This window comes from Oryzias melastigma, linkage group LG3 (genome assembly GCF_002922805.2).
Source record: "Oryzias melastigma strain HK-1 linkage group LG3, ASM292280v2, whole genome shotgun sequence".
In the NCBI taxonomy this organism is placed as follows: Eukaryota; Metazoa; Chordata; class Actinopteri; order Beloniformes; family Adrianichthyidae; genus Oryzias; species Oryzias melastigma.
This window is the reverse complement of record NC_050514.1, coordinates 25,841,957-25,855,385: the sequence shown is the minus strand read 5'-3', so window position 1 is coordinate 25,855,385 and position 13,429 is coordinate 25,841,957. Positions and strand designations below refer to the sequence as shown.

At 37.8% G+C, this 13,429-nt stretch overlaps 1 protein-coding gene across 7 annotated transcripts in view; it reads right to left on the bottom strand.

The window, feature by feature from the left end:
- The window catches only part of si:dkey-205h23.2 (CUGBP Elav-like family member 4), a 174,778-nt gene that overhangs the window by 42,831 nt on the left and 118,518 nt on the right, over positions 1-13,429 (bottom strand). For 6 of the 7 annotated variants that reach the window (XR_002921667.2, XM_024294949.2, XM_024294952.2 and 3 more), the window contains exon 4: positions 2,740-2,868. The exons of the other annotated variant lie outside the window; for it this stretch is intronic. Coding sequence is in view for 5 of the 6 variants with exons in the window: in XM_024294949.2 (XP_024150717.1) it covers positions 2,740-2,868 (129 nt within the window). In the remaining variant the exon portion in view is untranslated. The remainder of the gene's footprint in view (positions 1-2,739; positions 2,869-13,429) is intronic. 7 annotated transcript variants of the gene reach the window in all.

Here is a 13,429-nt window from a genome sequence, read left to right as displayed (position 1 = left end):
GCAATTTCTTCAGGAATTGCAAATCTAGTTTCAGGTGGTACAGATATTTTTTTTAATAAATGTTCATTTCACATCAGGAGAACCTGACAAGAAAGGAGTGATCGAGTCGCTGATAACATGAACAAAAGAAAAGGACTGTATGGTACGTGATGGGAGAACCAAAAAGCTGATGTGTGGGCTAAAAGAAGGTGAAAGGAAGTGAAAGCTGGAAGAGAGGATGAAACTAGTGGCTGTTTGACATGGCAACAGGGGCCTTCTTTAATTTTGTTTGCTGTCAATCAGCTGGAGGCATTTGAGCAAACAGACAGGAAGCCAGACAGGAAGAGTGAGACGGCAAAAGAGAAAACAAACCATGAAGAAATAAAGGCAGTGGGCCAGAGGAATAAAACACAGCACTGCACCCAGCAGTGAAAGGGGGAAGGGACAAAGATACGTGGGAATTTCAGCACAACTGATGCCTTGTGAATTTTGGGGTTGTCCAGATCCAAAGAGTTGTAGGAAACAAAGGTGTGTCTTATATTTCTTTTACCTTAAATGGCCACCTTAAAAAATGTCATGATGATAGCTGCATTTCCATTGATTATGAAATTGCGCAAATTGGATTTGAAATAATACATTTGTCTAAAGAAAACACGACAATTTGGAAAAAACTAGCATGAATTGGAAAAAAAAGTTTATTGCGCTTGGAGGATGTGGTGTTTAAATCCACAATTTACACAAAACTGCAATGGAAACACTTTTTGTTCAACTAAAATGAATCACATGACCAAAGGTGACTGCATCCCAAGAAGTCCTACAGTGTCACACAGCTCATCAAAAGTTGAGCGTGTCATGCGGAATTGCTTGATCCACACCTCCTTTGTTAAATCACCAACCACGACTTCCCAAAATTGCTTCATCTCTAGCCACTCCCATGTAGCTCGCCGCTCCATGGCCTGAATAGGACGCCAACGTCTCTTTAACAAATGATGATAAGTGGCAGAAATGTGACTGTATCTGCTGTTCACATCCATCGCCATGTTTTTGAATGACTTATCATGCGAGTCGGTTTGTGTTTATTCACATAATTATGACTTAAAAGAAATAGTGAAAATGTGTTTTTCAACATTTCTAGAATTTCTAAAAAAGTTTAGTCCATATGTGTAATGGAAATGCAGCTAATGAAACGTACGATTGTCATCATGAGTGTGCTAAATGTGTCATGAAATATTCGTAAGGATAATGTAAGTCACACATAATTATGACGGACGGGTCCTGCTATCGTAGAATGTTGTTTTTGTCACAGTCTAGCCATTATTGAGGTGCGCAGAGGCTCCTTACTGACCTCGCCCAAATGCTCGCCGGTGACGCTTAAACACAAAATAGTGTAATTTTTCAACCATTACACCATCAACGTAATCTGGCTTGTGCTGCTTTTCTTCTTCAGAATCTGCTGGAATTACGTTGGTCTTGTTAACGGTTTAATAGTTACAGTAAATCAAAGAACACAAACATTAGAGCTCTAAAGTTAAAGGGTTAATCACAGGGTGTGTATGTGATACATAAGTCCCTATAGGAAGCCCACAGGGCATCTACACAATTCTCACCTAGTTCCCATTTTCTTACCCTTATACATCCTTAAGTGTTTATTACAATCAGATGACTGCAGTGAGTCCGTAGGAAAAAATGTACATGAACATTTTTTGAATCACATTTCGCTAAAAGGGTTGTTTACGATCTCAAAATTTTGTGCGCCACCTGTGTGACACTTATAGATTTGCCTGTTTTCCAACCCACAGATAGCCAGTTACCACCCGTAAGAGCATTTGTGACTAAGTCGTAAGCTTTGTTTGCATTCTCTATAAGCCAGCATAACACATTATCTCCTCCTGTCTCTTTCCTACTCCCCAACCTCTGTCACAACTCCGAATGCACATCAAAGACAAATAAATTGCAGTAATTAGAGCAACAGAAAAGGTAGATTTCGAGCAATGAAAGGAGAATCATGACTCCAGATGTGAATGAGACAGATATTGTCTTTTTATAAATTGAAGCCTTTTATATCCCCCAAATTCTACCTGCATATTGCAATTTTACTGCTTTTCTAAAAATTTTTGTTATTATCTCGACATGCTTTGCTAATCAAGGACCACATAACCCAAGACGAGAATTCAAATTAGGTTTGTTTTATGAACGCAAGCAAATCTGCCACCTGGTGAGTGACAGCAGCAAACCCCAGAGCCTGGCTGCTTTATTTACAGTGGAACATTATCAGCCAATGATGTCTCTCGGGAGGGATGATGGGAATGTGGGAAACAAACACGATTACACCCCTTTGCTTTTCGGAGGGAGAGAGAGGTGAGGCATTATGTGACGCTCAGGGTGAGAGAAGCTGCTGTGATGGAGAGACGATGTATAAGATCAAGAGAGAAATTCAAAAAGGAAAAGAAAAAAAAGGTTAAGTGATGGGGTGAAAACACAAAAGGAAATGAAGAACAAAAAGAAAAAAAATGTAGGTGGGAGGAAAGAAAGAAAGTGCCAGAACACTGTGACAATGAGACACAGAAAATATCAAGTGTGAAATAAAAAAAAAACTTGGTTTAAAAATGGGTTGCTGAAGGTTGAATAAACAGTTCAGAAAGAAGCACATCACAGAGAGTGTCAATGAGTGCACCACGGGTGACACTAAAGATAGACAGATGATAATCACATATGTAGGGATTAAGGGGGAGAAAAGCTGAAAGATGTGTGGGCTCTGACCCTTACTGGCCCCATCAGGCCCTCGAAGGACGGTGCACTCCTCGATCTGGCCGAAGGTCTCAAACAGCCGCCGCACGTCGTCCTCGCTCTGCTGCTTGCCGAGCATCCCAACAAACAGCTTCCTGTCTTCTGCATTGGATGGGGGTGGGGGGTGGAAGAGGGGAGAGAAGAAGAAATGCTACAGCTGATGGCACCATTCTGCTGAGCTAAAAAGAACCACCTTTGCGCACCCTTTGCACCCCCCCAACACACCCAGCTTTCTTTATCAACACTCCGCTGTGTTGTTGTTGTTGATGTTTTTCTGTGGTGTTCTACCCCGCCTTGGTATAATAGTGACATATCCCAGTATCCAGAGAGCTATTCAAGTCTCCTGCAGTGATTTCTTATGTACATAAAGTTTGGAGTGCTGCGGATTTCAGGTAAGAGTAGAGAGGAACGATGGAAATATTTTGCCCATGTAGACAAGCTCTTAGATCACAGTTTGTCTGAAATGGAACACAGCACAACAAAATGTGTATTGTTATTACCAGAATAGTAGGCATTAAAAGAAACGCTAGTAAAACTTCAGATAGAAGGCAAAAAAATAAATAATATCCCAGGGATGTTTTGAAGAATACGTGTCTTAAAAAATACATTACGAGTCCCAGTCTGTGGTTTTTATTTATGTACTTTTTTGCATCCATTATTTACCATCTGCTGTTCTTTGTTTTATCGACAACCTAAATAAGGGATTCTGTCACACACAACTGATGCTCAATTCTTCACAGACTAAATGACTGCCTTTGACTATTCCCAGAACTCTTTTCTTCAATGTGTCAAACTGTAATTAACTTATTGGTTGAGCTAGAAATGGTACAAATAAGATGCTGGTACCACTAAAGTAAGAGTAGATGTTAAAAATGTCACCAGCTAATTTCCATTTCACCCTAACAGTCACATTTGGCACCAGATTGAAGGAAAAAACATCTTTTGTGAAGGGTGGTATTTGAGGCTAAAAAAATATGTAATTTAGTGGACAGTGTGACATCATAGACCCAGGTTAAGAGTGGAAATAGTTACATTTTTTTTTTCTTTCAATCACCCAATTTCACATCATGCTACTTTAACTGCACTTGAAGATGTGTGGTGTGCAAAGCTCCACCAGTTCTTATGCTGGATTCACATGGGACCCGATTCAGACGCCTCCCTTTTGATACATGATAAATTTACTGCTCAATGTCTGTCCAAAAATGTGCTGGGCATCTTGACGCCTAAGACCCGGGTGGGAGGAGCAACCACCAGATGTTTTTACTACTTGGACCGGTGTCTGTATCTATTCTCTTCCTAATGCATGGAAAACATGGAGGACGTTTAAAGATCTGAATTATTTCCTTTAAATAACTCTACAAAAGCATTGGTAATCATTTCCATGTCTGGGTTCATGAGGTCATTCAGTGTCTCCCAGTAAACTTCACTTCAGCGACTGGAGCTTGGTCTGAATGTGTTTGTGACTCTGTGACCCAGTTTGATTACTTTCTCTCCCACATCAGTTCGAGAGGGGAAAAATAAAAACAATTAATGTCTTAATGAAAATAAGAAAAAAATATCAAATTGTTTAGGAAGCCTGAGCAGGCTGCCTCGACATCCCACAGCAGCTCTCTGTCTGCAGGCTCAATAAATGTGTATGAAAAGGAGGAAATAATTCCACTGTTCCATTCCAAATAAAAAAAATTAATTTAGATTTTGTTTACAGTCTTTAAATAGGTCAAGTAATGTGCTTTAAATTATTTTATATCATCAAGATCCCTTTAATACCTCATAATTTTAAAAAAAACATTTTTATGTTAATTATGATAAAAAAGAGTCTATTATTTACAGGTGTCAATAATGAATTAACAATAATTAGTATATCAAGAAAAGTGTTGAAAATAAGGTATGAAAATATCAGTTACATATTGTTGAGAATATCATTTTATTTACATTTTTTGTCAATAGAAACTGTCATGTTGTGCCAAAAGGATGCTTTGTGTGTGTGAATTTTGGGAGGAAATAGTAATCCTTGTTAAATTGAAGGACATGTGTATGTTAGTCTCTTCTAACACTTAATGTCCTTGTCTTTTTTTAAAATTAGCAGAGACAAGAAAACTTCAATGTAAAAGCTCTGCACAAACTTCTACATTCAAGCAGCTAGATTTTTCTAATTAATCATCTGACTGCCCTGGTATTATAGAGAATATTCATCTTCTTTACATCTTTTACATTATGCATTTCTTAATCCTTAGTGTTGTGGAATGAAATAGCTACTAGTAAGAATCTATCACTGGGACTGATGGAAAGTGGCAGGAAGAGGAAGCGGGTTTATTGGAAATGACACTGTTGATCTTCAGTGTGAGTCATTTAGATGGTGGGGACCAGGCGAGGAGTGGGGGAGGAGCTGCGGGCAGGAGCATCACCTGGGCCTCGACAGATGTGACGCCTCCTGTACCTGCCAGGCCCCATTAGACGCAGCTGTTCTAAAAATAAAACATCAGGTCCTCCTTTTTGCAGAAAGAAAATGGGATCCTGCTCTGTTCCTGTAAAGTTCAAATGAGACACGAACCTGCTTCCTGCTTGGCCACACAAATGAACATCAGCATAATCAATAGGACCGTGCTGCCTGCTCTCTGCTGCCTGGTGTGGCTGCAGTAGTGTTTTTTCTCTATTCCTGTTGTTTTACCTCATAAAAAAAAGGTTTCTTAAAACCACTTACAAAGTCTGGACTTATTCCTTCGCTGTAAGAGGTAACGGGGCTGGGTAAATCCCGCAACGATCACCCCTGGCAGTCATATTGATGAGATTTAGCACAGGCTGGTAGGTAAACAGACATCTAGCTAGATTTTGAGCATCAGTGGCCAAGCTATTTAACTGAAAAGCAAGCAGATGGCAGACAGAAATAACTCTGGCAAGTGCTTGTGGTACCAAAGGTGAAGTGATGCAACAATTTGCTCAAACTTTGTTTTGCACTTCTTCTTCATTCTTCAAGTTCAGTGTCAATGGATAGAACTTAAGAGAGTCAAGTTACAGACCCTCTACATCCTGTTAATGTTTTGGGACTAAAGTCTCATCTTAGTCCTGGCCTAAAGAGATCTAATGGTGGCTTTACGGGGATAATTAACAAGCCATGAGCGAGGTAATGAACTTTCCAAATGCGCTGGCAAACACAAAAATAAATCACACCCCAGCGAAGGCATTAAAGGAAGTGTGAGTGTACTTCTGAGCCCTCCTTTGGGAGAGCCACAGTGAGAAAATGAATTTGGAGCTGCTATCTTTTCATTGCCTGACCTAAGAGCGTCTCAGTCGGCCCACTGCATGCCCTGGCCAGTATATAGATTGCTATTAATTAGTCCACTTTGCACCTGTCTCCCAAGCTCTTATTGGATTTTGCAAGTTCCCACTCATCTCCTATGGCCACTTGGAAGCTTTAAATTGCCATTTTACAAATATGAATTAATATTTTGAGAAGCACATTCTTTACAAGGATTCCAAGAGAGATCAATGAGTTGAAAAATAAAAAGGGCAATCTTTTCTCAAGAGTAACCATGCATTGTATTTGCATTCAGAGGGGTTTGACTCTTCCTCTAGAACCTGTTACAGATATGGAGATCTGCTGAAGTTTATTGGACTGACTGCTTGATCTCTTTGAGGTTATCCTTCACTGGGAATGACTCGTTTTATTCAAAATTCAACCGCTGAGCTGGAGAACAGTTGAGCTTCTCTGAAAAGATCTATATTCTCAAACTAGAAAAATTGCATTACCTGCAATAATGCTAGTGTGAATGCTTTTTGCTGGAAGTAGTCGCCAAATACGCTGAAGCTTTTTGCTGAAAATGGTGACACATTTTATTTTAATGCTAAGGGATTTGCTCAAATGCAAAAGCTATCTGCAAAATGTCAAATTTGCAAAAATATTGGAAATTTCGTTAAAGAACTATAAAAGAGCACTGAAGTTGACATAAATTTCTGAAGTAGTAAAATTGCTTAAAAATCCCCAATACATAGCAATTTAGCAAAAATATTTAGTGTTAAATGTGAGCTAAACTTCAAATTAGCCCAAAAAAACCTAGCTTGTTGCTTAAAACTAACTAAACTCCAAAATAGCCTTACATTCTTCAGTAAACTACATTTGTCAAAAACCTTAGCCTTTTGCTAAAATAGAAGCTAAATTAGCCTATACAACCTCAGTAGCCCTTGTGCTCTCTTTTGGGGTCCAGATGACCCCACCCTTGAATTGATGTGTGATTCCTCCCATGACAAAGATCGACAAGGTGGACAGGATTTTATATTAAAAAAAAAGTTCAGCACACTGCCTCGTAGGGTCCAGATGACCCCACTTTTAATATAAACATGCCTAGGATAGCGGGAGGGTTTACATAATAAATTATCCCAAAACGTTAGCATGTTGCTAAAATATTACCTAAACTCCAATTTAGCATAAAAAACCTCAGTAAGTGCCAAATTAGCCAATAAAGCTACCTTGTTGCCTAATTACGAGCTAAACTCCAAAATAGCCTAAAATTCCTGCCCGTTGCTAAAATGGAAGCTAACTCAAAATTAGCCTAAAAAAACCCCAGTAGCATGTTGCTAACATTTTAGGTAAACTCCAACTTTTTGAAAATTACTTTAAAAGATTAAAACATAGCTTGTGAATATATTTAAGGGGTTGTCGCTAATCTACATAAAACAAAAATCAAATTTGAAGACTTTCTCATTCATTTCCTATGGGCCATATTTTGCATTTCAAAAACTATAAAGTTTATGAATACCAAAAAATACAAGCAATAATGTCCTGAACAAGCTGAACATCTTAATATTAAGATTGTTGAAATCGCTGAAAGTGTGGTTGAGATTTTACGTGCCGAAAAACATACGGAAAGGAGCAGAAGAATCACTATTGTGAATTCTTACTAAGCATTTACACAGTAATAACAGGATTAAAAAAGAATAATGTGTGAGTATGCGGGTACGGGAACTGAAGTCAATTCATTAATAAAATACTGACATTTCATTACAAGGGAACAGCCACTCTAAACCATGCTATTCTTCTTCTTTTTCTCCTCAAATGTGTCATTTCCAGCCTGAAGGTGGGAGCAATTGTGTGGAAAATGGTTCCATGTCAGTCTTCAGCCATGTCCAAACTGAGGTGACATGTGGACAGCCCCACTTTGTGAATGCAAATAAAAAGGGAGATCAAAAAAGTTATCAAAACACTACTGACATCTGACAATTGCTTGTCTTGGGAAGCCTTTTCATTTCAGTGCCCGGTATATTAAAAATTAATGGATTTTGCACAGACGCCATATGCTGTCAAGACTGATGCTTCTCCCTCCGGAATAAAGTGCTACTTGTGTTGTAGGCTGCAGTATATGCATATAGATTGTGCTTTTCTTTTTCTCTCCTTCTCCTTTTGTATCTCTTACTCGCTGCATATCTTTGTTTCTACCCTCAATCGCCATTCCTTGCGCTTGCCTGTCCCTGGGAGCAAGAATCAGTTGTGATTTCTACTTTCCAAACTTTCTATTGTTGTTTGGCGGCGATGGGGAATATTCTCTTTAAAGTATTGTTCTCCTGCACCAGTGTCGTGGTAAATATTCAGTTTTTTTGTGGTTTTTATCACTTTATTTCCCGCTGGCAGTGTAGTCAGGGAAGCTTAGTGGTGGTAAGTGTTCAGAAACCATGGACAGCTGCATTCAACGATAAAAGATGTATACTGCACCGCTGGGTGCATTTCATATGCAGAATAATGTTCCAGCCAGCACAAAAAGAAGTTGTGTTTATTACGGACTCATTAGAAAATCCTGATGCTGGTACACAGCTGCCTGAAAGCCCTGCCACCAGACACACGTGAATGAACCAGCCGGGTGCAACAGCTCAATGTTGAGTTAAAGACTATTTTTATTTTCTTTTATTTTGCTCAGGCCATAGGTGTCTAAAAAGAAAATGAAGTCTATTCTCAATCATTCAAGTCGTGTTATCGCAGGATTCTGTTCTTCAGGGCAACTAAACTTTAAAACGTTCATCTAAAATGTTTTGTTGGACCAAAAGAAGCCACGGAGAGCAGAATCCTGTGAATACGTGATGACTGACAATCTTCACAAGCATAATGTCAAGCACTGTTGAAGGAATACACTTCAGCTGATTTTGGATTATGAAAAGAAATGTTTTAAAAAACTTACGGATTACTGAAACTCTCAATGCCGGCGGGAAAGAATCCCAACAAACCAGCCTTTGACTAGAAGCCTCAGTGAAAGAACGCAAAACTGAAACTATCATTCAGACGGCACAGAAAATCCTTCCAAATTAAATGATAAGGCGGATCAATTTTACCATTGATGCTTTATGTTTAAGGAATGAAAATATTCACAAAGACCTAAACCTGCCTTACCAGAGGAAAACAGGTTGCCTTTCTTATCAATACAGCACAGACCAGACGGCACAACGAGGTGAAGGAACAGACAAAAAAAATAAAAACTGAATAGGATACTTGGATAAGCGAAAAATGTCTTCTAGATTTTCCTTTTCAAGTCCAGTATAGAATAGAATCCTGTGACTAAAGACTGAAAATGAGTGTTGGGACTGTTGATGATACTTGGAACGAAAAGTTATTAAAGACTCTCCTTAGGTTGTAATTTTCTGACTTTTTACTTCAAGAAAAGACAGGAGTTTCCATAATTTAAAGAGTCTGTGATTTTCTTAAGCCTTTCAGAGTAAACTGTATCAATAAATTGCATCATATATTACCTTTGGGACACTAAAGAATAAATTATTTATGAAATATGAGTTATTTTAGTGAACTCTTTTCCAACCCTGAAGTCCACCCTTCGCTCCTTAGGGTGCATCCCATTTTATGACGTCATCTTAGAGGCAGCAGCCTCGTCAGTGTGATTGTGTTAAAACAGACATCCATCTTTGCAAAAATGTGGATGTATATATTGTGTGTCAGCCTTTAGTTGCCCTGGCGTTCACAGACAGAATGGTGATGGCTGATAGGTTTGGTTCGCGGTGAAATTTGGTCATAAAATGTAGACAAAACCAGATGAACAGTTTAGGATTTATTGAAATGATGAGAACATTGTATTATGTTGTGATTGGCACTTTCTATGAATGTTTTTGTTCTCTTCAAACAATCATTAATCCACAAAATCCTCTTCGCTTTCATGCCGATCGTTTTCCTGGAGACACGCAGACCTTTTTGTCTTTGGGAAGCGTTTGGTTAGCCTATGGGGCGGGGCTGGATGTGCTGACTCTACCTGGTAGGGGGTGTTCTCACTGGTCGATGTCTCGTGGGGAGGACCCTCTCATTGTTGGGGGTTTGGGAGGGGCTGTTGCTAAGAGCGGTGGTTTGTGTAAATGTGTAAATGGATCAAAATATTGCTTTGGGGTTCTTTTTACTGAGGAATGAACATTATAAAACACTTAAAAACTCAAAAAGTCTATTTTTTCATGGTGTAGGTCCTTTAACTCCTGACACCAGCACACTTTTTCTTCTTACATTGCTCCCAGCGCATGTCATGGGCTGATCACGTGGGAAGGTAAACTGTGAATGAGGAATGTTATAATGAATATTTTGGTATTAACAAGAAGTTTGAGGTCAATAATATTTGGATTGCTAAGGAAAGGGTTTCCAACTGTTTTTATGTGTTAAATTTGAGCACTCTGGGCTGGAATTGTTTGTTCTTGTGTTTTTTCTTTCTTTTTTTTTTTTTTTTCTTAATTGCTTGAGATTGAAAAAAAATCTCCCTTGTTGGTGTAAAAGTAAAGGTTGACTTCATAAAGGTAGGTTTATAGTTGAAATTTGATATTTTACTGCGCCACAATGTCATTGATTTAATTAAAAATACTTATAAATAAATATTTTTACAGCATTATGTTTGCAATTAATTTGATTAACTAATTATAGGTTCCAATTAATTAATCGCACAATTAATGACATGACAGCCATAGTTTGTGCATTAGTTGACAAGATTTTTTTGATACAGTAAATGTCAACAAATAGCTTAAGTTTTAATAGTTTAAGGCATTTACAGTATATTCTATCTTTCAAAAGTTATCCATATGCAAAAGATTTTTTTTTAGTTTTTAAATCTTTGAAGTTTTGATCTGCCTTTTCCAATTTTTTAAATTGGCATATGTTTAGAAAACAAATCCTCATTGTGTATTCCTATTGTTTTGGTAGAAATTTTAGTGGAGTAAAAACAATGACTGTAAAATTTTATTTCCCTTGCTTCCTGTTTCAAGCTGTGGCTTTCGCACCACATTTGTGGAAAGGAGCCTAATTGTTTAAATGCAATCTATCTGATAAGTTCAAACAAAATATTTCCCGAATGTTTGTTATAAAAGTGACTGCTGTTTTGGGACTAGCTTCCATCATGTTATGTGAGAGGCGCGAAACAAGATTAAACAATTCTGGTAAGGAAAGATCCCAGAGGTATCTCCTGCTCTGTGCTGCATATTTTTGGCTGAATCGTATCACATTTCCTCAAATACAGAAAATGACTGATCATCCTGTGCCAGGAACCTCCAAATTTTCATTGTCACATTTTAGTGTTTTTCAGTTATTTAGACCAGTAATGGATACAAAATTGCTGGTTAGAAACATGTTGGGTTTGATTTTTTTTTTTTTCTGCATGGTTAAAAGAAACTGCTTTTTTAAATTGAATTGCCATTTGAAACTATATTACCTTTATAAGAATAGAATTCTGTGCAGCAGCATCTTTTATTTATTTAACTTGTTTTTTCTTGTGCGCATTTTTCCTGATTTAATACCTTTCGTTTTTTTATGATTCGTGTTTATGTTTCTCAATTTGTCAATTTAAATGTAAGTTAAAAAGGGACTATAACACGCAAAGTGTATTGAATTGTTGCACATTGTTGCACATTAAGGCAAACATTTAAATATAAGGAATCTTTCAGATACAGACTGGAAAAAGGGGCCTTGTAATGATGTGGTCCTTTAAGTTTGGGGTTACTGGGATTTAAAGACAAGCTGCAAATATTAGCTTGTTTTTCCGGTCCCCAGTAATGGAAAATTTAAATTTCCTCTTGAGCAATTTAGGAAGAGGTCAAGACAGTCTCTATGACTGTTTTAGAGAAACAAATGATCATGGAAATTGTTGCACAAAAAAAAGAAAACTTGCAACAACATCTAGAAACTCCTTTGAGAAAGCTGATTACAATATTTCCTTAACATAGTGGCCCAATAATAAAAATAATAATAACAATATTAAATGTTATTTATATGGCTCCTTTCTGGACACCCAAAGTCGCCTTACAGGTAAAAGTAAAACATAATGCACAGCTTAAAAATGAGACAGTCATAAAATGTATAAAATGTAGTAAAGTTCCAATAATTAGGGTGGGTATGCCTGCCTGAAGAGATGGGTTTTGAGATACTAACCAACAGCACACAGGCATGACTTCATGGTATACAAGTCATGCTGAGCAACATATACAATATGAGTAAAAAGAAACACAAAGTGCTTTGAGGTGTGGTCAAACCAGGGGAGTTAATCCAGTTTAGAATGATTCATGATTAGGACCAAATGGATTTTTTTCGACTAACCCTCTAGAACAAAAGCAGTTACAATATTCACCAGTTTCCCTTGGGATCAATAAAGGTTATTGTCTGTGTTTGTTTGGGACCTTTGATGTCCAAAACAAGAAGGAAAAAATGCACAAGAAAACACTCTACTTGTAGATTTAATAGTATGTTACAATCAAAACATGAATAACACACAAGGGTAGTCACGTAGATTTGGTATTATTGGGCAGGAACCGTTACTTACAAAATGTAGTGTTACACCTGTAAATTTAGAAATGATATTGTTTAAATTCTAATCAATGCAGAAAAAACTGCTTAGCACCAGTAGTCTTCTGACTATCACATAATACATGCTTGAACCTTCTCACTGCACCACTCTAACTTTTATATTATTTGTACTTCTTCAGATGTGGGCTGCAGGCTGTGTGGGTTTTTTCCTACATATGTTTTGTGACACTTGCATTATTTACGCCACTCTGTAAGTTGGCCTCATGATGAAAAATAACACAAGCGACTAAAGAATCTGTCATATTTTCCAGGTAGATTATCTGGTACAAATAAGAGGAAAACTAAATAATCAGGAATATGATAAAAGGTTTCAGACTTTTGAGAACCAGCCTGGTCGAGAGAAAAATTAAGTTAAAGGCAGTGGCCTACTTTAGTTTATTCAGTTCATTTATTTTACTTTATTTAATTTTTAAATGTATTTTATTCTTCCTAATAGGAAGCAAATGTTGGTAAGCCCCCATATTCTGTCTGTGTCCAACTTATAGTACAAACAGCATCTACCAGACTTTTCTTTTTATTTCTTTTCTCCAGTTTTCACCAGCCTGACCATCGGCCAAGGGGGATCTTTTGGCCTAATTTGCATATAAAGTGAAGCCCTCCCCTGTGACCTGCCGGGCCGAACCAGACAGTAACTTTCACTCTTCCCCACTTGTTGAAGTACGGGATGACAACATAGTGCTTACCACTTTACAGTCCTGTCAATCCTTTCACTTCTCAGTTTAGGTCAACCTAGTGAGAAGCAGCAAGCTGGCACAAAATATGTATAACCTGTTAAACCAACACCTTCTGTTAAATAAAAGGCGCAGATGGACTGGAAAAAGGCTCAGATGAGAGATCTAGTCATCA